General features: G+C 66.0%; 1 protein-coding gene across 1 annotated transcript in view; it reads left to right on the top strand.

Annotated features, from left to right (window-relative positions):
• The window catches only part of TAFA5 (TAFA chemokine like family member 5), a 191,625-nt gene that overhangs the window by 102,603 nt on the left and 66,309 nt on the right, over positions 1 to 22,713 (top strand). Inside the window, exon 2 of the mRNA XM_057742878.1 lies at positions 21,831 to 21,980. Within this exon, the coding sequence (XP_057598861.1) occupies positions 21,831 to 21,980 (150 nt within the window). The remainder of the gene's footprint in view (positions 1 to 21,830; positions 21,981 to 22,713) is intronic.

Below are 22,713 nucleotides of genomic sequence, written 5' to 3'. Positions count from 1 at the left end.
AGAATCGCTCTTTACGCCTTGAGATGTGTGAACACATTTAAAAAGAGTCGCTCGTGAAATTCAAATTGCAGCGTCCGTAAATAAAGCTCTGTGGGGGTGAGCACCCCGCGTCCGTCTGTCTACGATTCTGCTGGGCCCTGCGGTCCGTCCTGAGCAGCTGGCCAGGGAGGCCCGTGGCCGCAGCCTCAAGGACATCTGCCCTCTTGTCTGTTACAGGAAAGGCCTTCGGGTCCCCAGGCCGGGGTGCAGGTGGCTCAGCGTGTGGAGACGGCCGTCCGCTGATGGAAGCTGGCTCAGTGTTGGGCCCCCGCCTTGCAGTTTGGGTTTGGGAGCCCGTGGAGGGCAGGACAGCGTTCCCTCCGCAACGCAGGAGCCCGTGTCCGTCCATCTGACGTCCAGAGTCACGGCTGGCGGTAGCCATGACGAGGCCTGGGGGCCTGGCGGGGGGACCGGGCACTGAGACCAGCTCTGGTCCTGCTCTGACCCGTGACCGCGCCGTGACCTTGGCCAGCTGCTCCACCCCGGGTCCTCAGTAAGGAGGCGGGAAGGTCAAAGAGAAAGTAGGAGCTGGGATGACAGGGGCGGAGGTCGGAGATCAGTGAGGAAGGGCCCGGAAGCCTCCAGAACCCAGGAAGTCGGGGACACGGCCCCCTGGAAGCCGCCCACAGCTGACCTGAGCCCCGTAGACCCCCTGGGGCCCCCAGCGCCGGGCGCTGCTCTCTGCGTTGCCGGAGGCCACCCCGTCGGAGGTGACGTCTGCTGCAGGCGCCGCAGGCAGTTTGCACGGGGTCTGCAGGTGCACCTGACCTGGGGCCCGCCCGCCCTGCCAGCTCACCGCCGTTGCCCCTCAGGCCGAGTGACCGTGAGAGCAGCTGGGGGACAGCAACGTGGAACACGATGGCCCCTCCCGACCGCCCCGTCCTCAGGAGGGGCTGGCATCCAGGGGACCCCCCCAGGGTGGTCTGTGTGGGCAGAGTCGGCCCTGCTCCCTGCTGAGTGTCTGCAGGGCGTGTCCGGCTGGCGGGAGAGCTGTGAGAGCTGGGACGCGGCCCCCGAACCCCCTCCATCAACACGGTACCTGGGGGCACACGGGCCTGTAAGGGGGGCACATCCTGGCCCTGCCTCTCGGGTGGGGCCCTGCCCTGAGCACTTGGGAGTGGTCACCTCCGCCTAGTGTCCTGAGAGCCCTACCCTGGGGGTGCTGTTTCTGCCCATTTCTCAGGTGGGGAAACTGAGGCAGAGCCGGGATTCCAACCCAGGGAGTCTGGCCTGTACGTGGAACCTCCGGGCTACGTGGAAACGGACGCGGAAGAGGGAGCCCTGCAGTCTCTGACCAGGGCCTCAGGGTGGGAGCGGGCTTCCTCTGCCGGCCTTGGCATTGCCCCCACCGCATGGGCACAGAGCAGCCTTCCCAGGCCTGAGATGCGCTTTGCAGGCAGGCGCCGCGTCCACACGTGGCGCTCCATGTCGCATTCCCGTCCTCACGTCTCCATATTTACTTTTGTAGCATCGATTGAATTAGAAAAGGCCACGCGTGCACTTTTGAGACAAGAGGGCTCGTAAATACTTTATTGGAACAAGCTCAGGATTTACTTGCTCATAAAGACGCCCCGACAGCTCTGCCCGGGTGATTGTTCGCCCGGCTTCATGTTTGTCGTTGGCATTGAGGCCACTTGGGTGCGTGGCAGCGTGGGCAGCTGGGCGGCGTGGCCCGTCCAGGACCCCGGTTGGCGCGGGGGTGTCCTTGCCCTCCTGCACGCCCGTCCTGTCCCCCTGCCCCTGCCCGTGAGGGTGGTGGGCTCGGATTTGCCCGATGAGCCGCTCTACTGATCTTTGCAGAACAAAGGAGTGATCCATGGGAGGGAGGAACCCGTGAGCTGCAAGGCTTCCCGAGGCAGTGATCTGCCTACAGCCTCAGCGTCCTGACTCCTAGTAAGAGCTGGAACTTTCTACCCCGTGTCCCTCCCAGATCTGGCCTTGGCACGCGCCCTGGGAGCCCTGGATTCCGTGTTGGAGGCACCATTGCTCCCACGGTTGCTGGCCAGGTGCACCCAGGGGTGCAAGACGCGGCTGGACCCCAGAGTCTTAGGCCCCCAGGCCGACCCTCACTTTACAGTTCGGGGACTGATGGTTGCACGGGGACGGGCAGCCCCAGTGTGCACCTGACTGGTGGCATCAGGAGGGAGACGTGGCCTCAGCACCAGGCCGGCTGCACACTGCCGGGGGAGCCCTTTGCCTCCAAGGTCAAAACCAACTTCCCGTGTCTCTGAGGTCCTCACACCCGAGTCCCAGGCCCACGGGCGTTACAACTTGGTTGTTTGTGGGGCGCAGAGCTGCAGGTGTCTTATTGAAGTGCCAATGTCAAATCTAATAGGAAAGGAAGAAAGAAAAGGAAGGAAAGTGAGCCTGAGTTGGGGACGGCCAGACCAGAGGATGGAGGAGAGAGGCTCCCCTCCCGTCCCCGGCCACAGCATCGCTGCCCTTGACCGCTTCCTCCTCACCTGCCCTGCGCCTGCTCCAAGCATCGGAGACTGGATTTCGTCCTGTGACTGATGGCTCAGTCTCCCACAAAAGCCAGACACCCAGGGCCTGAGCCCAGCACCCAGGTTCCAGAAGGTTCTGTCTAGTGGTCGGTCTGTCCGGAGGGTTCGGTCCAGATCAGCCTTCTAGGCCCTGCCCCCAATTCCCACCCTTGCTTTAATGAGGTCCCATTCTGCTGCAGAGAGCCCTCGGCCACCACTGCTGCCCTGGGAGGGGCCGCCCCTCGCCTGGCACCGTGGCCGGTCAGTGCACGTACGCTGGTGGCAGTTGTGGGAGTCGAAGGTGCCGGAAGGAGCTCGAGAAGGGGTCTGGACCGTGACACCTTCACTCAGTCGTTCAGCAAACACGCGTCAGCCCTGTGCCCGGAGCCAGGACGGAGAATCGTGGCTCTGCTGGGGCAGGGCCTTCCGGGTGCTCCCTCCTGACCTCCCCGTGCTGCTCGCCACGTGGGGCCCCGCACCGGGGGCCGGGGGTGGGCGGGGTGGGCCTTCTTCTCACTGACTGATGAGCCGTCCGGGGGTCCTGCCTGTGCAGGGCGGTGCTGGGGTCCCCTGGCCACCTGGGCTGTGACCGCCGACGGGCACGTGGTCCTGGCAGGCTGTGGACCTTCTCTGAGGAGCGGTGCTGGGTGGTGGGGATGGGGGGCCCCGCCCCACGTTCCCCCCACCCCAGCTTTACTCCCAGACCGCAGGCCAGCTTGCTGTCCCCATTCTCAGTGGCCTCGCAGGGAAACAGCCCAGACCGTCCTCTCCCCACATGGTCCCCAGGCCCCAAGGACCATCCTCTCCCTGCACGGCCCCCAGGCCCATCCTGCCCCCAGGTCTCCGGGCCAGTCCTCTCCCCACACGGTCTCCAGCCCCCAGCCCCGTCCTCTCCCCATACGGTCCCCAGCCCCGTCCTCTCCCCACACGGTCCCCAGACCCCCAGCCCAAGATTCTTGGGTGCCTCTCCTGCCTCTTCCGAGGCTCGGTGAGCTGCTCCTCATGTCACCAGGAACCCGCTCTTCCTCCCCGTGTTTGTGTAAGTAAACTCACATAGTTTCTCTTGATTATCTCAAGATGGCCCAGTTTGGGGCTGGACTTTTCCAATTCTCATAAAATCCAGGAGGACCTGTTAATCAGTTAGTTCCTCTGTGGCCACCTCCTGGGTGCCCGACTTTGCTCTGTTGTTTCTGCAGAGGACAGTTTAATCTGATCCCCAAAGGCGAGTCCCAGAGGCCGTGGCTTCACGTGTCGGCCGTGTCCTCAGCCCTTCCCGTGGGTGTCCTCACAGGGGAGCCGGCAGGACTCGAGACGGCCGGGCCTGCGACCCCCGGCGGGCAGCTCTGTGCTGCGGGCTCTGAATCCTGATCCTGTGGGGTTATTTACCCGGCACCTATTCGTGGGACTCCCGCGCGAGGCCCGAGACAGAGAGGCTGGACCCTCAGATCACCTCCCCTTCCCTCTGTCCGTCCGTCCGTCCGTCCACCCGTCCACCCACGCACGTGGTGGCTGCCTGCTCTGTGCCGACAGCACGCCCTCGGGGAGGGGCTGCACAGAGGGCGGGCGACCCAGGGGCAGGCGCAGGGGGAAGGCAGGCTGGCTCCCGGGTGCATGCAGGGCGGATGGTTCCCCCTGGGGGCCTGTGGGGTGCAGGGCCTGAGGTCCTGCTGTGACAGGAGCTGAGCGTCCCACGCTGCGGGATGAAGCAAGCCCAGCCCTGGGTCCTCAGAGTCTTGCGTCTTTACGGGGCGAGCCAAGCGGGTGTGGCGGCAGCCCCGACCTGGGACTTTGCCACATGCACGCGGCCCGGGCCGCCCTGGAGACCCTGGTTCCCGAGGGGGGTCGGGGGTGGCTGAGCACGTCTGATGCGTCAGGCCCCGCGGGGCCTCCTGCAAGTAGCCGGGGCTCTGAAGGGGGCCTCGCCCCAACGCAGGGGGACATCTGCAGGTCTCTGAGGCCAGGCGTGGCTCCCGCCTCCGGGGACGGCCGCTTCCCCTGTTTCTCTGTTTTCTCTTCTTGGGAAAGGAGTTTGGCTCTGCCTGGCCCGTGGGCTGAGCAGGGCGGGACGGAGGCCAGGGCCCAGGCATCTCTTGAACCACGTCTTCCAGAAAGAGCCCTTGAGCTGGAGAGGTCCATAAAGTACCGCACAGATCACCCTGGAAGCATGGAGTTCGTCAGACGCTCGGGGAAGCTCTGCAGCCTCACGAGGGAGGCAGCTTGAAGCCAGGCTGTGTCCTTGTGACTGATGAAGGCGGCTTACGTGGTCAGAGACGCCAAAACCCACTGATCTCTCCGTCCCTCGGATGTTTCTGCTGCCTTCCTCTTACCGTGACCAGAGGTGAAGGAGACTCAGAGACGGTGGATAGCTGCTTACGCTTGGGGGGCCGGCCCTAGGTCCCCGAGGGCCACGTCCCCGCACCTACACGTGTCCAAGAAGAACGTTCACGCCTGATCCTTGTTGTAAAGTGCAAGGCGGTCTTTATTCGGGACTGTTGTAGCAGGGGAGAGTGAACCGGCTCCTGGGCAGCGTGGAGTGGGGGACTGGTAGAAACTTACTAAGGGGAACTCAGGTGCCAGGGGTGGGAGGGCGTCTAGATAAACTGTCTTAGCAGGATTCTTTGCCCAAACGGGGCTCAGCAGGCCAAGGCCAAGGTCTGGAGGAGAAGAGGGCTCAGCGGAAGCTGACCTAAGGTTGGACAAGGAGGGGGTCATCGCGTGCCGTGGGGCCTGCAAGGCTGTGAACGTTCGGGGAAGGGTGCCGTCGTGGGAGGCTTCCTGGAGGAGGTGGCGTGAACGCAGGACAGCCTCTGTGGGCTGGCTGGGCGAGCTCCCACGAGAGCCGCCCCTGTGACCTTGACAGAAGCCCTGATGGAGGCGGGCAGGATCCGCACGTTGCCACCTGTTCCTTCAGGGTCTGTTACACACACTTAATTGTGGGGTGTATCTCCTGGGTGCCACGCTTTGGCCAGAAGGTGTGTGAACCACGTCCTGGGTGGCGGGGTGGGGGGAGCTGAGTAAAGGCAAGGAGGTCGTTCTCACCGAGCAAACGTCCGACCCCAAACTCCCAGGACTCGGCCTTTTCCTCCGGAAGGGTGGAGACAGATGCTGGGGGGGGGCAGGCCGGAGGGGCCAGCGCGGCCCAGTTCCCGCGTCAGATGCCGGCCTGGCCTTCGAGAGCATCTGCGGCCTCCCTGGCACACACACCACAGGAGCATAATTTCCTTCGTCGTTTCCTTAGGTGTCTTAATAGAACTTTTTTTAAGTATTACATTTACAGAAAAATTGTGACGATAGCTCTGGAAGTCCCCGTGTTTTCTGAGCACTTTTCTCTGTTGTGAACGTCTTAGGATAGCTTGGGGTATTTGTTACCGTGCAGGGACCGCTATTTTCACGTCATAATTCCACGTGTCCTCCTCCGCAGGTCGTCCAGAGGGCTTTTCCCTGCCTGAAGCGCCCCCTGCTCCGCCCGCCCGCTCTCCCGCCCCTCCCACTGGCGGTCCTCTCTTCCCTGACCCCCGGGCTGCCCACTGTGGAGGGCTGGGCCCAGGGCAGCTGTCTCCAGGCCCTGCCTGGGCCACCCGCCGTCGCCCTGGTGCTGGAGGCCGGGGAGGACAGGCCGGTTCCCTCTCAGGTGCTTCTTCCCAAGGCACGTGGCTGCTGCCAAAACAGCTCTGCCCCGGCCGGCACCGCTAGGAAGGGTCGGGGACCCTTGTTCCCCGTCACTGTGGGTGCCGTGGGGCTGAGGGAGTTACATGAGGAAGCAGAGGGCTCCCCGTGCCCAGCTGATGGCCACACGCATCCTCGTCCACCAGGGATGCTACGGGACAGGGCCCTCCCCGGAGGCGGGGGCCCCGAGGGGCTCCCCCCTCCCCTGGGAGAAGGTGCTGTCCAGAGAGCAGCTGAGGGTCCGCACGGGACTGCCGGCGCCTTGGGGAGCAGGGCTCGTCCTGCCCGCCTGGCCTGCAGGTGCTCCTCCAGGAAGAGGAAACACTGGGAAGTGATGGACCACGGGGGTCCCGGGCCGGCTCCCCCCACGCTGGGCTCCATCTCAGCTGGCCCCGCCAGGGGCTGGAAGAGGGTCCCGGGCTCTGCCCTGATGCGCTCAGGGCTGGGGGCTCCCCTGCATGCCCCCCACCCCCGGGGCACTGAGGCTTTGAGTCCACTCGTGAAGGGAAGACAGGTTTTCTCCACCGTCACTGTCATGCTTTGGGGTCATTTCCTGCGCATCCTGAGAGGCAGATGGGAGCGAGGACTTGGCAGGTGTCCGGTGAGCCCGCAGGGAGCACCCCTCTCCCGTCTCCATCTCCCAGCTCAGGAAGGACGTGGAGCCTGGTCCCCATGGTCGAGGCCCCGGAACACGGCTCCGCGCCCTGTCCACCCCTTCCCGGCAGCACCCAGCCCTAGGCCCCAGCTCATCCTGTGTCCCCCTGGCCCAGAAATGGTGTGAAAGACACATGAACTCGCTTCAGGTTGAAATGAGCATCTGTGAAAGCAGGGTTCCGAGCTGGGTTCTCGTGGGGGGTTCTGGTCCCAGGGAATCCGGCTGGTCTGGAGTCATGTCTGGTCTCCGCGTCTCGGGGGAGCCCAGGGGTGCCAGACACCCTGCGGGGCTCAGGACCGCCCCCCTAAACGTCCACATTGCCTCGCGGAGAAGCCCTGGGTCCGAGCCCCCTGACGGGAGAGTGCAGACAGCTCTTCGGGGACCTCGTGGCCCAAATGGCCACTTCTCCCATCGTCGGCCAGGGACACTTGGGTCTCCAGGAGGGCCACTGCTAACAGTGATGCTGGGTCACAGGAGTGAGAACTGGGCTGGGAGCGTCCCAGACTTGCGGGGCAGATGGACCCCTCGAAGGGGCAGGGGTGGCCCCTGCTCGCCAGTGACGGTCTGGACGAGCCCCAAGTGGACACCGTGGACTGTCCAGGGAATCGCCCACCGTGACCCAGTGACTCCTCTTGGCTCCAGGTGGCTGCGGAGCCCCAGGGCGTCCTCTCCGCAGTGTGGGGGATGGGGCCAGGAGAGGCCAAACCCCGCCTGGGGTGAGGGCCCTGGGGCCCGGGGTGGGGATGGAGGCAGGAGCCGGGGATGGGGCACGGTCTCCCCTGCGCTGCTGGCACCGCGGAGGCCCGTCTCTCGTAGGGGCTCAGCAGGCAGAGCAGCGCTGGGCTCCTTCCAGCCGAGGGCGGCTGCTGGCCCTCTTTGCTCGGGGCCACATCCAGGCTGAGGCTCTGACCAGCACAGGGCACCCTGGGGGGCGGGGTGGGCAAGACTTGGGGCACGTGCGGCCCAGAGGTTTTCTGGGGTCTCTGGCGATGGCCAGCCAGGCGCAGGCCACTCTGTCCCATGGAGCAGAGTGACATTTGGTGTGCCTTTTACTGACCTCCGCAAAGTCATAAACGGCAGCATAATTACCCCGTGTTTATGGTGTTGTGCCAGCAGCGTTCTGGTCCAGCTCCGGCCAGGCTGGGGCCACAGGGACCCGCCAGCCACACTCGTCTCATTAACAGACGCGATCGCGGGGATGATTGACGGGGAGGTAGCTGGACGGGCCAGGCGCTCCGGGCAGCGCCGCCGCCGCAGGGAGAACAGCGAACGTGCTCTGTCCCCCGTGCTGTCCCTCCAGAAAGGCCCGCGCGTCCGCGGAGGCACAGGGCCCGGCCCGCCAGCTCCTGCCCTGATCCCCCCCGAGATCCAGCCCTCAGGAAGGGGCGGAAAGTGCCGTCTGCTGGGGGAGAGGGGGGCTCACTCCTTGCTCTTCAACTGGGAACCAGGCAGCTGGACGAGGACCAGCCTGGAGGGAGCGCCCTACCGCCTTCCCGTCATGGAGAGAGTGGGGCGCGCGGCGGCTGGCCTGGGAGGGGACGGGGAGGGCGGGGAGCCCTGCGGCTTTGGGGGCAGGGCCTGTGCTTGGAATACGGAGGGGTCTTGCACTCGCCTTCAGGGATGTCGGGGAGGGTCTGCACCCAGCCGCGCGCTCTGCTCCCCGACGGGGCTCCACGAGGCTCAGCCGCTTCTAAAGGTCAGGTGAGCCCAGCTGCTGTGCAGGACACCTGCTGGGGCACCCTCGGTGACCTCTGGGGCCCTGAGCCCTCTGCCGCCAGGCCTGGGGTGGAGCCGCACCCTCAGGCCCCTGGAGGGCGGCTCCCAGCACAAGTGTGTGGCTCCTGACCTGTGTCCTCCACGTGGGCGGGCTGGCCCCCCCACCCCCACCCCCACCCCCACCCTGCATCTCCAGGAGGGAGCTGGCCTGGAAGGGCCTCCCAGCTGGGAAGGGAGCCCTCCAGGACCCAGACATGGGGTCCCTCTTCCTCCGACGCCCCCCAACAAAGCCCAGAGTGGGGGCCATGCGGGCTGCGTTGACTGGCTAGCTTTCCCCGGGCGCCCTTGCCTGGCAGTGTCCCTGTGACCACGCGGGGACCCTGAGCCATGCGGTCACACAGAGCCCCACAGATCAGAGCCCCTTACGGCCTCACACCCAGCCCTGCCGACCCCTCGAGCTGTGTTCCCCGCACGGCAGATGGACTGGACTCCGTGCGGGGACCCAGGTGACAGGCGCTCTGGCGGGACCCGAGCTTCTTTCCCGCTCCCACACTGAGAGGCCCCGGGGAAACCTCACGCCTTCAGGGGTCCTGGCACGTGGCTGAGATGTCGCAGAGCGGGTGGTGATGAGTAGGGGACAGTGGCCGGCGCTCCGAGCGTGGGTGCAGCCTCTCCGCTCCCAGCGGCATGGGCCATCCCGGGGAGGCTGCACCCAGACGTGTGTGGTGGGTCCGCACTGGGGCCCTGGCCCTGTGCCCGGCACTGGCAGATCCTGGCGAGTCCTCTGCTCAGGAGGGGCCTGGGCACCTGCTGCAGGGGACTCTGCCCTGGTGTGGTGGCCAGTTTGGGGTTGGCTGCAGTGGTGAACCTGCTCCCTCTGTGGCCACTGCAGGCAGGACATGGCCTCCGGGATGCTGGCCCCGCAGCACCAGGCAGAGGTGGGCCTGGGTCCAGTCACCGACTGGGGTTCTGGAGGCCTGGCCGGTTCTGCAGGGCAGGGGGGCGGGCCTTAACCGACCCCACAGGCTCACCGGGGGACACGGGGTGGAGGGTTTGGGGTCTGCCTGGCTCAGCCTGCAGTCCCGGGACAGAGGATGAGGGCCTGCCTGAGGATCCCAGGACCCTTGACGGAGAGGCCAGGCCACTGTGGCCCAGGCTCGGACGGTCCCCTCTGGATGGAGAGGTCACAGGGCCTCGCGGGTGGAGGTGTCCAGCCCTGACCCTGCAGGCCTCGCCCTCTGTGACCCTCTGTGAAGTCTGGGGAGGTAGCGGGACTTGGTCTTGGGACGTCGCGACGTGGGGGGTGGGCTGTGTGGCCACCGGCCTCCTCACTGCCCACCTCGTCCCCTCCCAGCTAGAGGGGAGGACTGAAAGGCAGGGTGACCCTTGCACCCCAACAAGTGTCCTTTTGACGGGAGCCTGTGGGCGTGAGCGGGGAGGGGCCCCGTGGACCTGAGGTGGGGAGCTGGGTTCCGAGGGCAGGACCTGGAGAAGCCGGGCGGGGGCCCAGCTGATGCTGGGCTGTGGAGGGGTGGCTCGGGGCCTGCGGGTCCCGGAGGACCTGGTGCCCGTCCAGCCTCCTCCAGGGAGGGGCACAGGCCCGCACGACTGCACACGCCCTCAGAGCCCCTGCCCGCTGCCCTCTGCACACGTGGCCTGAGCCGCCTCCAATGACCCTCCCCAGACCGGGCCCAGAACGGGCCGGACAGCTGCTCCCCGGGTGTCAGCCACGGAGTGCGTTTCGGGGCCCCTGGTGGGTCCCTGCGTTTCCATCTTGAAGCCCAGCTGGCAGCCGGCTCTGAAATCGCACATCTCAAGGACGTGCGTCCCGCCTCTGGGCACCGCCCTGTCCTCCGTGGATGGATGATGGATGGCTGTGGCCGTGACAGCGGGGGGAGGTCCCCACGGCCACGTGGCGGCTTCCGCTGGCTCGGGTCACCTGGCGCCTCTGCGGCCCACCCTGCAGCTTTCTCTGTGCAGCCTGGGTGAGCCGGGGGTGGGCGGTGGGGGGTGGGGAGCAGGAGGGCCTCGGCCGAGGAGGCGGGACGCGGACTTGATGTAAAGGCCGCAGTGGAGGCTGGAGGGAACCTAACTAGAGGGGTTTTGATCTGGCTTCCGGGAGGCCCTGGAGAGCCTGGTTCGTTACTGTAAGCACAGCCCTTACTCTTCTCCCTTTTATCACAGTTCCTTCCACCTGCTCTTATCCAGATGAAAAAGCCGGGTTCTGGGAGTGTCCGGCCAAGCTGCTCTGGGAAGGGCCTGCCGGGCCGTTGTTTCTAAGTGGAGGCCTCTCCCTGAGCTGGTGGCCGCGAGAGGACTCTCTCCTCCCCGCCCCTGCTTTCCTGGGCCCTCCCCATGTCTGCAAACTTCCGAGCGGCTGCGGGACAGACCCAGAGGCTGGCAGAAGGTTCCGGGGTGCGCCCGGCCGTGGGAGGGGGCCGCCACCTGCCCTCTAGTCCCAGTGCATCAGGAGGAAGACGTGGCCTGAGTGGGAGAACACGACGGGACGCCCCAGGGTAGGAGAGGGCGTGGCCGTGGGCAGGAAGGGCGGTGACGGGGCAGGAGCAGGCTGGGACCGGCCAGCTCGATTCCGGGAGGTGTGCATGAGAGGACGTGTGCCTGCTGGAAAAGCCATAATTCTACTGCGCGGTTGTGTTGCGGGGGACAGACAGGGGCTCACTTACAGGACAGGGCGAGTTCAAGGGCTCGTCTTTAAGGTGGGAGAAGGCGGGTGCCGTGCTCCGAGCTGTGGCGGTCATCTGTCTGCAAATGTGACGTCCCTCGATTTTCCAGAGTGCAGCCGCCCGCCCCCGCATGCTTCCTGAGACGTCCCCTGTGAGGCACCAGCAGACAGGGTCACTGTGGCGGGAGCCCCTGCTCTAGGGACCCAGTCCGACAGCCCGCAAGGTCAGGACGGGCCCCGCCGCTGGCTGGGACGGGCCCCGCCGCTGGCTGGGACGGGCTGCCCCGTCGAGGCCGGAGCTGCAGAGCGGCCTGGGCTGGTCGCCTGTGAGGCCACGGCGGGGCTTCCCTTGGTTTCTCTGTGTCCCTCCCCACCCCCCACCCCCATGCAGAGATCATCCTCGGCTGGTCTTCCACGGGGACCTGGACTCGGGGACCGGCCACACGTGTTTGGGTGGAAGTGAACCGCGATCCAGACACAGTGCTGGGTGGCGTTCAGTGTGGCCCGGGATCCAGACTGTGGCAGTCGTCTCATCGAGAAGCGCTCGTTTTTGAATTTTAACCTCATGCTAACGTCTGTATGATTTGGGGTGGAACGAAACATGGGTCGCTCAGTTGGAGAGTCCAGGGTCCCGGCGAGCCCCTTCCATTTGAAAGTGGCTCTCACGTCGTCCAGGAGAGGCTGGGGATTAGGGAGGCGGGGGTTCTGTTCTCGATACCGCCTCCCACTGAAGTCGGGGTCCCAGCGCCCCCACGGCCCCCGGGCTGGAGACGATGGAGGGGCCGGGGCTGTGGTTTGGGGGCAGGACGGGTATGGGTGGGGCTGCAGCCGTCTTCCGTGGGCAACGGGAGGGGGTGCGCTGGGCCGGGGCGGGGGGCAGTGGGCAGTGGTGCCTGTCCCCTGACCTAAGTGACGCTGGTCGCCGTCTGCTCCGGGTCCCGGCTGTGGCTGCAGGTGAAGAAAGCCCTTTGCAAAGAGGACTCAGGGCGTCTGCTCTCAGCCTGCCCCGAGTCCTTCTCAGGAGACGGGAGCAGGGCTCCAAAGAGGGTGCGCTGGGCGTGTCCGGGGCGCCCGCGCCCCTGTCGTGTGTCCTGACCTCAGAGGCACAGAGCCGGGCGTGGGGGGTCTTGCGCCGCCACCCTCCGAGGCCTCCAACCTGGGAGCTGCTCGATCATCCCTCCCCCATCTGCCTCCTCCTCACCTTGTCTCTTGGCCTCGGGCCAAAGTGGCTGGTGCGCTGCACCCGTAAAGTCACGGAGAGCAGTGACGATATCCGTCTGCTGGAAGATGCTCCGAGCCTGCGTCAGGGCCGCACGGCGCCTTTGCCTGGTTTAGCAGAGCGGCCCCGCTCCCTGCACGAGCTCTGCCTCCGTCCACTGCTGTTCACCTCGTGGCGAGACCTTCCACGTGCCCTGGAGAGCGAGGGGGACCCGCCCGCCGCTGTCCACGCCCAGCGGCAGTGACGGTGGCGTCACCCCCGCGCCACTGCCCGCTCCCGCCAGGCGGCCGCACCCTGTCACCCCGGTGACCCCTTACCCCTTCCCTCCTCCCGACTGCGAGTAGCCGTTCCTCGTCGTGTGACCCTTGACGGGCGGCCAAGCACAGGTTCGGGGACGTGTGTCCTGAGGAGGCCTGTTCGGGGGACCGTGGACAAAGCAGTGGCCTGGGAACGTGGCGGGCTGCGGACCCGCCGGTGTCGTGAGAGCGCGGTGCGAGGGGGCCCCACGGAGGGACACGTCCCCGTGTGCCAGGCGAGGTGTTCTGTGGTCCCTGGTTGTTGCTGGGACACGCAGTAACGCGCCAATTGCTGGCATCTTCCTCTCTCGCCTCGTGGCAGGCTCCTAGAGGTCCACTCACGGGTCAAAGGCTGGTGGCCTTTCAGGGTCTCCGCGCTGAGCCCCCCTCGCCCCACACAGGTCCCACCCCGAGCTTTGTGTTCCTTGGTCATCGGTGGGGCTGGTAGGGCTGGACGTTCTTCCCGTCCTCACGGGTGTCTGATTTCTCCTGTGAGCAGCTGCCTTCCTCTGGCCTTTCCAGGGGGAAGGAGTTGCCCTGCCCAATCTTATGCGGGGAGGGGTCTGCCAAGGCCAAGGCCAGCCCAGGACTAGCCCGGGAGCCCTTCTCCGAAGCCTGGGAGGTGTGAGAGCGGAAACCCCCAGCTCAGGACCTCAGCAGCTGCGTGTCCTGTGTGTGTCTGTGACGTTCAGGACGTAATCCCGGGTCAGAGCAGCGGGCAGGCCCTGCCGGTGGGACCTGGTCCCTCGAGGGAGCTGAGTGGGGACCCGTGTTGCACCCCCACCCACACTCAGCGTCCCAGGAAGTCGTGCTGAGGCCAGGCCGGTGGAGAGAGGCCTGCCGGAGGACGGGATTAGGTGCCGGCCGCTCGTCTCCAGACCTGGGACTCCCCCTCCAGCCCCCGGCTGGCAGCCTTCCGTGTACTCAGGACACGCGTGGAACGGCTGTGTGAGGCCTTCCTGAGGCCAGTGGGCGCCCCCCCACCCCGGAGAGCAAGGGCCCCTGCTTATCCTGGGGCAACTCAAGCGTGTCCACCACGTGGACCCGCTGGGCCTGTTGCACGTGCTGCCCTCATTGCCGTGGCCTCACCTGCAGGAACCGCAGGGCCCGTCCGGGCTGGACCATGGGCCGCAGGAGGGGCAAGAGGCGCAAGGTCGTTTAGGCCGGTGGGTTACAACACCCTGGACCATCAGTCTTGGTTAAAACCAATTGTACGCAGCTTCCAGGGACACCCAGCCGCCATCCCATGCTGTGTCCCCCGCCACAGTCCTGTGGTCCCCGGACTCCTGTGCTGAAAGCTGACCGATGGTGGCTCAGAACCAGGGCTGCAGGAGTCAGCTGCGAAGGGCATGCGGGACTTTCTGGAGACGGGAGACTGCGGGTCGCTGGTAGTGGGTTTGCCTGGGTGGCACGTGGGGGACTCACGGCCTGTGCGCTCGCAGTGGGTGCGTTTCACAGCATGTGGATCGTGCCTGGGACTTGACTGTGTAACGTGCCGTGTTTGGGTTTCACGAGGGTTGGTGGGTCCCAGAACACAGGTGCCCTGGTTACAGATGTGGTGCCCCAGGCCCGGCCAGGGATGAACCAGGGCCCCTGGGTCCCCCCACCTCAAGCTCCGCAGGCCTGTGGCCCCCCTTCCTGGTCCCCGTGTGGGTCTGCACGTCCCCACCTGCGTGGCCTGGACCGCCCCCCGCCCCCGGGCGGAGCTGCCGTCTCACCTGGGCCCTTCCCGCCTGCTGGGGCCCTGGCTGGGCCCCCGGCTTCCTGGTCACACGTGTGCCGGGTGGCCCCGCGCCGGCCTCCTCAGCTGCCCTGGCTTCACTCTCCCCCGGGCGCGGCCGGCAGCGGCGATTGCTGAATGCCATCTTGTCTGGGCGCCCATCATGGTCGTTCTGAACCTTCATTCTGTGGTGCGTCCCGTCAGGCCTCCTCCCAGGTTGACGTTGGTGCCGACTGGATGAAACGGCTGTCATGTGCTCCCGGGAGCAGGGCGGGGGCGGCAGGAGGGCCCAGGCCCAGCCGCGTCGCCCCAGGGCCGCCTCCCACGCGGGAGGCCGCAGGCACCGGCTGCCCAGGGCCGCCCTTTGGTGCCCCGTCCGCCTGGAGCCAGGGGCCTGGATGTTGAGGGGCTGGTGTCCTGCCATCCTGCCTGGTCCGCCTCAGGGAATACATGAACCTGGCAAAGCTTGACTCACTCAGCCGAAACGTAGCAGCGGGGACCGTGCCCGTGAGTACTCAGGATCCAGCGTGCCCCGCCCCGCCAATGGCCTGCGGGGTCCCGGGGACCAGGAGGCCCCCAGGGGCCGGGCGCATGGGCCACAGCGGTGTTCCACAGGGTCCCCTCCCCGAGCCCCAGGCCCCCAGTCAGGATCCCGTGGGCCTGGGAGTGACCTCCGTGAGCTGTTTGTGTCAGATCTGCAGAAACAGGGATGCCGATGGTCCTCGCCTTGCAGGGGGTCACCGAGGGCCTGGCGCAGCACCCCCGCCTCGGGGCGCCAGTGCAATCGGCGGGCTAGCTCTGCACTCCTAGCCTCTGGGGTGCGTGGGTGGTGGGCGCTCCCGGCCTCTGCTCCTGGGACCCCTTCCGCTGCCTGGATCACGTAGCCACCAGGGCACTGAGCATCTCGGGGGGGTGCCCCCTCCTCGGGCTCAGCCATGACCCGCACGGCCGGTGTGGTACACGCCCTCCCTCTGTCCCAGCAGCGGAGACAGGGTCCCCACGCAGACCCCAGCCCTGACGGTCACGGTATGTCTGGACCCCAGGTTGGGCAAGGCTGCCTCCCCCGTCAGTGGCCGGGATGGGGGGGAGGAGGGGCGGACCTGCCCTCTCCTGGGCGGGGGCTGCTTCCCAGGGTGGGACCCGCCCCTGCAGGCAGCGGCAGCAGCGTCCGGGGCAGGGTGGCCGGCTGTTACCTGGCGCGATGTTCCCACGAGGGTCAGGGCACGAAATCGGGCCATAGGACTGGGGGTCTGCGTGACCCACCCACGTGCACCCTGACCGCAGCCGCCGTCTGGTGAGAAAGTGGCCGCTTCTTTCTTTTTCACGTTTCTCTCTCAGGCCTCTTGTTGTTGTTAAAGGATGGTGCTGCCGCCTTTCTCCTAAGAAAACCCCCCTGGAGTTTTGTTCCCTTCGTCTTCACGGCAGCTGCCCATCACCCCTCGCGCCCCCGGGCACACGTGTGTGCACACACACGGGCACTCTCCTCCCTGGGCCCTGCACTGGGCCAGGCCGCGCTGGGGGCGGCCGCAGGGAGGCCCGGCCGGTGTCCCCCCTGCGGAGGCAGATGTGCTCGGGTGTGGGCTGCGCGCGCCGTGAGAGTAGGTGTTGGGAAGGAATTGTTACTGCTTGCTTGTTTTATTTTTGAAACAACAGTTTTTTTTTCCTTCTGGGTTTAAAAGTAATGCAAGTTCCTTGTTAAAAAAAATACATGGGGGAAGACAAAAAGAATTATAATCCCACCCACCACCCGGAGAAATTGCCGGGCATGTCTCGGGGTGGACGGATGGATGGGAACCTTGTGAAGCACAGAGTCAGGTGGAGGTGGGTGTTGAGCTCGGCTGTGGGATCTGGGCCCAGGCGCCCCCTCGTGCCCGTCCTGGATCTGCCTAGGGCCCCGGGGGGACCGAGGGAGCCCCAGGCCTCGGGCCTCGCCTCCTCCCGGTGGGGCCCAGGCCGGCTGGATTCACGGCCGCGTCCAGACAGCGGGACGGCCCTGCTCTGCCCCAGCCCGGCACCTTGGCCGGGAGCAGTGGACCCCGGCGCTGCCTTCTCCTGAGCCCCGGTCTCCATCTGGGAAAGGGGACACGGCAGCATCTCCACGTGCATGGGAAGGTCAGCCCGGCCACACACCGTGAGGGACACTGGCCTCAGTGCCCAGAGGCTCCCTGTCACTCTAGCTGGAGGCAAGGCCCCCCATCCCCCCCACCCCACACACACTGAAAGGGCTCTCTCGGAGCCTGGAGGGGCGTGTACCTCTGTAGTCAGGTGTGTGTCTGCGTGCATATCCGTGCGTGTCTGGGTATGTATCCGTGCGTGTCTGGGTGCATATCCGTGTGTCTGGGTGTGTACCCGTGTGTGTCTGCGTGCGTATCCGTGCATGTCTGCGTGCGTATCCATGCGTGTCTGGGTGAGTATCCGTGCGTGTCTGCATGCGTATCCGTGTGTCTGCGTGCATATCCGTGTGTATCTGCGTGTGTATCCCTGTGTCTGGGTGCGTATCCGTGTGTCTGGGTGCGTTTCCGTGTGTGTCTGCGTGCATATCTGTGCGTGTCTGGACGCGTATCTGTGCGTGTCTGGACGCGTATCCATGCGTGTCTGGGTGCGTATCCATGTGTGTCTGTGTGCATATCCGTGTGTATCTGCATGTGTATCCATGTGTCTGGGTGCGTATCCGTGTGTCTGGGTGTGTTTCCGTGCGTGTCTGCGTGCGTATCCGTGTATGTCTGAGTGCGTATCCGTGCGTGTCTGGGTGCGTATCCGTGAGTGTCTGGGTGCATATCCGTGTGTGTCTGGGTGCGTGTCCGTGTGTGTCTGGGTGCATATCCGTATGCGTCTGGGTGTGTACCTGTGTGTGTCTGGGCGCGTATCCGTGTGTGTCTGGGTGCGTGTCCGTGTGTGTCTGTGTGTGTGACACAAGAGAGAGCAGGGATGAGACGAGAGGAGGAGGGAGGGGGAGGGAAGGGGGGGCCGAGTCTCTAGAGGCTTCCTGGCTGCCTCCCCTCCCCCACGACCCACCGGGAGGTGTGGGAGGCCTGGCCCGGAGGGAGGGCGTGCCTGGCCCACCGCAGGCCTCCCCGCTCCTCCCCGGCCCGTGTCCCGTGTGTGCTCCCAGCTGTACCTGCAGAGCCGTCCGCACCCTTGGGTCCCTGGTGGCCTCGCCGCCCCGGCTGTGAGTGGCAGCACCTGCTGGGGGTGAGGTGGGCCGGCCCTGTCGCCCTGAGCTTCAGGAGCGGGGGTGAAGGCGGGCCTGGCGGGACCTGGGCAGGGTCGCTCCGGTCGCCCAGGCCTGGCAGTCCGGGCAGTTGGCTCCCAGGGGTCCCGGCCAGCCTTCAGCCCAGGTGGACGGGTCAGGCCCCGTGACCGAGATACCCGTCGTCACAAAGCCTGGTCAGAGGACACGGGGGCTGAACCATGAGGCAGTGACATTTTCACAGCAGACCAGAAGTCTGAGTGGAACAGAGAGGTTTCTAAGTGCAGGCCGGGCGCCTGCCAGGAGCTGGCGTGAGAAGACCCCCAGAGTGCCCCAGGAGGTGTCTGGGACCTCAGCCCTGGGTGGAGGTGACCAGTATGGTCCTCCAGGCCCGGGACCGCTGCCTGTCCTCCCCCCGACCCCCGTCCCCACCCTGCCCCAGACTGGGACGCAGGTCGAATGAGGTGCTGTGGGTTCCAGGGCAGCTGGCTGGGCCCGGGAGCTGCAGTCAGGTCTGGGCGGCCAGGGGGGCAGCGCCTGGGAGGAGGGCTCCGCGGAGCCCACGGGAAGCTCAGAGCAGGTGGTCGAGTTCTAAGTACTGTTGGCAACCAGGTACCACCTGGGCCGGGCGGGGTCCCATACGCTGCTCAGACCACCTGAGTCTGCTCCTCAACACCGAGCATCCTGGCAGTGTAAGGGGACCACCCATCTGGTACCTGAACCGCGTGTTCAGCCGTGTGGCCTGAGGGAACAGCCACCAGCTTCTCCGACGCCGCCTCTCCTGAGCCCTGAGCGCCTCCGGCTGTTCTGTGCCTCTCTCCTGGCCCGTGTGCTGAGCCGCTGCCACCCTAGCCCTGGCCCCGGCCCTTCACCCGGGCTGCCCGCTCCCAGGAGCCCTGGGCCTGCCCGAGGGGGCCCCCCAGGAACTGTTGTTTGCTGGTGGAGCCGGGGGCTCAGGAGGCGGGGGCGGGAGCGTCGGTCCCTGGGCTCCTCCAGGGATCGGAGACAACACGCGAGACCCGGCGCAGCCCGGGAGGATGGCCACAGCGTGGGGCGAGGGCCACGTGAGGGCCCTGGGGTGAAGGCCGGGGAGGAGGTCCGAGTCTGTAGAAAGCTGGCCCCAAACGCGGAATGGAGGGGTGAACATACGGGCTGAAGAACCAAGAAGGGGCGGCCAGGGCAGCCGAGGGAACAGGGTGTGGAGGGACAGAGAGGCCGGGCTGGGCGCCCCAGCTGTGAGCTGGTAATAAACTCATAAACCGGGACCCGTGGCCTCCTGAAGGCACACGGAGCCGTGCAGGGTGTGCGCGTGGACCCCGGTGCCACTCTTTCCCCGTCAGGCTTTCCACGCTCTCAGACAGAGGCTGGTTTCTTCCTTTCCTAGGTTGATGGTGTCCCCAAAAGACACGTTCAGCTCCTCACCCCGGTCCCTGTGAAGGTGGCCTTACTTGGAAACAGGGTCTTTGCCCTGTGGTCAAGTTAAGATGAGGTCATTCAGTGGACCCTAATCAAAGTGACCAGGGACCTTGTGAGAAGAGGAGAGACGCCCGGAGGCCCATGACGATGGGACTGGTGTGGCTGCAGGGGAGAAACAGCCACCAGGACCCGCGAGAGGCAGGAAGGTCCCGCTGCCACGGCCAGCCTGAGGGAACTGGCCCTGCCAGCACCTTGATTTCAGACCTGCAGCCTCCAGACTCAGCTGAAAGTCCTGGGTTGAGGCCCCCGGTCTATGATCACCCTTATGGCGGTGCCCAGACACTGCCTGCTGTGCAGGGCGCCAGCTCTCAGCCACATCTTCGTGTGGGTGCACGTGCAGGGGAATCGGGGCCCTTGGCGACCTTGTCCTTCCTACCTCAGAGCCACTGGTCCACGGGGTGTGGTCCAGAATCGTGGCACTTGGGGGGAGGATGGCGTGAGGCTGACAGCTGCCCAGGGAGGGGCGCCCTGGACGTAGAAACCCTCAGTTCCCCAGCAGGGCCTCTGCCTGGCCACCCGCTTGCACACGAGGGTCCAGGCTCCGGAGGCGTGATGTGCCTGGGGCAGGGTTTCCCACAGCTGGGACGCAGAGGCCCAAACGCTGGCCAGTTAATGGCTTAGGTGGGGAGGTGTGTGGCTGGTCGGTTGCTTTGTTAGTTACGACCAGGGCTCAGGTCCCCGGGAGACGGGCCTCTGCCGGCCGATGACGTCTGCCAGCAGTGTCTGGACTCAGGGTGGGTGGTGGTGAGGTCAGGGGGCACCAGAGCAGCCCCACGGCAACACACAGAGCTTAAAAGAACAGCCGGGATGGAGCCCACAGAGCTTCTGGACCGCGCATCGCAGTGCTGAACCAGCCTGTGCATCTCATCGGCTTTGCTGTGAGCTCCTGGACACGCTCCGATGCGTGGTTGGCCGTAATCACGTCTTCGAGGCTCTAACCACTGTTGTCACCAGAGATGCACACCTCGTTATCCACAGCACTCTGGCCTCTGAGCTTGTGTTTATCTACTTATTTATTTATGGGTCTGTTTGTTTACTTCCACTTGGTTCTTAGTGCAGTGTGTAATTTTGCGGGTAATTAGCTAGTGCACATTCAAATGGCAGCCAAAGCCTTCAGGGAGGAGGCCCTGGGGTGTTGGCCATGGAACAGGCTCTGCCCAGTGAGGGGGGTCCTGGTGGCTGGGGGAGGAGGCACCCAGCACCCTCCCCACCAGCTGCCCCGCATCCTTCCTCCTGCACCTCTGTGGGTCCCCCTTGCACTGTGCACGACGGCCTCTGGGCAGCTGGCCTGGGGTCACCGTGCACGGCTCCCTCCGCTCTTCGGCCAGGTGTGTCTGGCACCCGCTGCAGACACCCCGTGCCTCTTGGGTCCAGTCACACCCAGACTCGTCTTCTCCCAGATCAAAGTGGCCTAGGCAGCCCTGGGCTGACAGCTGGTGGCTACTCCATGCGCTTTGTCCTGCCGGCCTGCCTGATGCCTGCCCTGGAGCCGGCCCGAGGCCAGGCTGGGGACCTGGAAGTGACATCAGTGACAAAAAGGCAGGGCAGTCCTGGGGGCTGCCTGGAGGAGGGGGCCAGAGGCGACAGCAGTGTATGAGGAAGGACACCCAGGGCTGAAGAAATGGCTGCTCGGGAGCTCCAGGGAGCTGCCAGCTTTTCCTCTGCAGGGTGGACACTGCCCCGCCTTCCCCTGAATGTGGGGACCCTCTCCTGGGTGTCACCTCTTTCTGAGCTGCAGCCTGCACCCGCGTCCTGTCTCCCTGCCAACCCCCCATGGGGGTGGACTGGGGTCTGTCCCGGGCCGTGTCCCCAAGCTGGGAGGGACCCTCGGGGCCGAGTGCCGTCTGCTTTCTCCCACTCTGGTCCCCGGGCCCAGTGCGGAGGGTGGCATACAGTAGGTGCTTATTATTTGCTGAGGGAAGGAAAGTGAGGCAGTGGGTGAGGGGACGCCCAGGTGGAAGCTGCGGCTGCGTGGCCAGGCAGGGTCTGGCCCGCCGAGAGGCCGCCAGGGTCACCAAGAGCTCCTGGGCTCCCAGTGCGGGGATGACCTGGGGGCACCAGCCGGGCCTGGGGAGGACCTGCAGCCTCGGCGGGGCCTCCGTCCAGTGCCACGCTGCCTCCCTGGCCAGTGTTACTCTTCAGAGCATCGTGGTTCACGGGCAGACGTGTCCCTCCTCGGAGCGATGGGCGCCTTCCCTGGATTTAGGAGTCTGATGGAAGGAAGTGAAACCCATGGGGTCGTCACCTGCCAATGAAACGTGTCCTTCTCTGCAGGCTGGGCCGGTCCAGGCAGGGACCGAGGCCACTCCAGGCCAGCCTGGCCTCCCATCGCCGAGCTCTGTGCAGCCCAGGTCCTGGCTCGTGACTGGGGGCCCTTCCCCGTGACCCAGCGCTTCATTTCTGGGCGTGACTGAGACAGAGCCACGTTTAATTTCCTGTCGTCCAGGCAGGGCCAGCAAAGCCACGCTGCACAACGGTGGAGGTTGCTGGCCTGAGCCAGCGCGTCAGCGTTTATAGGGCGGGTCTGACGACATCATTTGGGGCGGTTCAGATGTCCCTCTGGGAACAGCCTCCGTCCCTGAGCCGCCGGGGTCCCTCTGCAGGGCGGGCGCGGGGTGGGCACGCGGGACGGCCGGCGGCGGGTCCACAGGCACGTCTGCTCAGCCTCGTCTGCACCTCTCTTGCAGGTCAGCTGGCCGCCGGCACCTGTGAGATCGTGACCCTGGACCGTGACAGCAGCCAGCCGCGGAGGACAATCGCCCGGCAGACGGCTCGCTGCGCATGCAGGAAGGGACAGATCGCGGGCACCACCAGAGCCCGGCCCGCCTGCGTGGACGGTAAGAGGCCCGGGCAGCCCTCAGGGGCCTGGGGGCTGCGTGCCCGGGATCCACCTGCCCACCTGTCACCCATGGCCCCCAGGACACTCCGCCGAGGCCCCCTGCTCTCTGGGCCAGGCCTCGGGCTGGACGGGGCCCCCGGTGCCTGCTGCGCTGTGGGCTGGCGGGGAGCCGGGTCCCCACGTGGCCTGAGAGCATCTCTTGGCCAGTCGCGGTTGCTACAGGCAGAAGGGGTGGAGTTGGTGCCGCCGGCAAGACAGTCCGGGTGTCCGTGCGCTTTCTGTCCAAGGTGCCCGCGGGGCTCCTTGCCCTTGGGTCCGGCAGGTGTCAGGGGTCAGGTGCCCCAGGCTTGGCGACTGCAGCAGGGCCGCCACAGGCTCCCAGGACAGCCGATGCGCCCGCAGAGTGGGCTAGTGGCTCCACCGGGGGCTGGGCCGCCTTGGGGATGAGGCACGTCCTGTTAACATTCTCGCTGAGTTTAGTCGGGCGCCTCACGGGAGGCGGTGCCTTGGGGACCACCTTCAGAAACAGAGTCACCAGCCATCTCTACACAGAGGAGAGGAGCTCGCAGCCTCCGGTCAGGGCACCGACGTGGGCGCGTCCCCTGGTGCAGGAGACGCCGCGGGTGCCGTGTCGGGGGCTGGGCGCTGACCAGCAGGAGACCTGGGCACCCCTGGGCTGAGGCAGCAGGGCCAGCAGGGGTCTGGTGGCAACGCCAGCTGGGGTGGGTCCA

The sequence above is a fragment of the Hippopotamus amphibius genome, chromosome 7, assembly GCF_030028045.1.
Source record: "Hippopotamus amphibius kiboko isolate mHipAmp2 chromosome 7, mHipAmp2.hap2, whole genome shotgun sequence".
Taxonomy (NCBI): Eukaryota; Metazoa; Chordata; class Mammalia; order Artiodactyla; family Hippopotamidae; genus Hippopotamus; species Hippopotamus amphibius.
The sequence above is the reverse complement of the archived record's forward strand: the minus strand, read 5'-3'. Positions and strand labels throughout refer to the sequence as shown.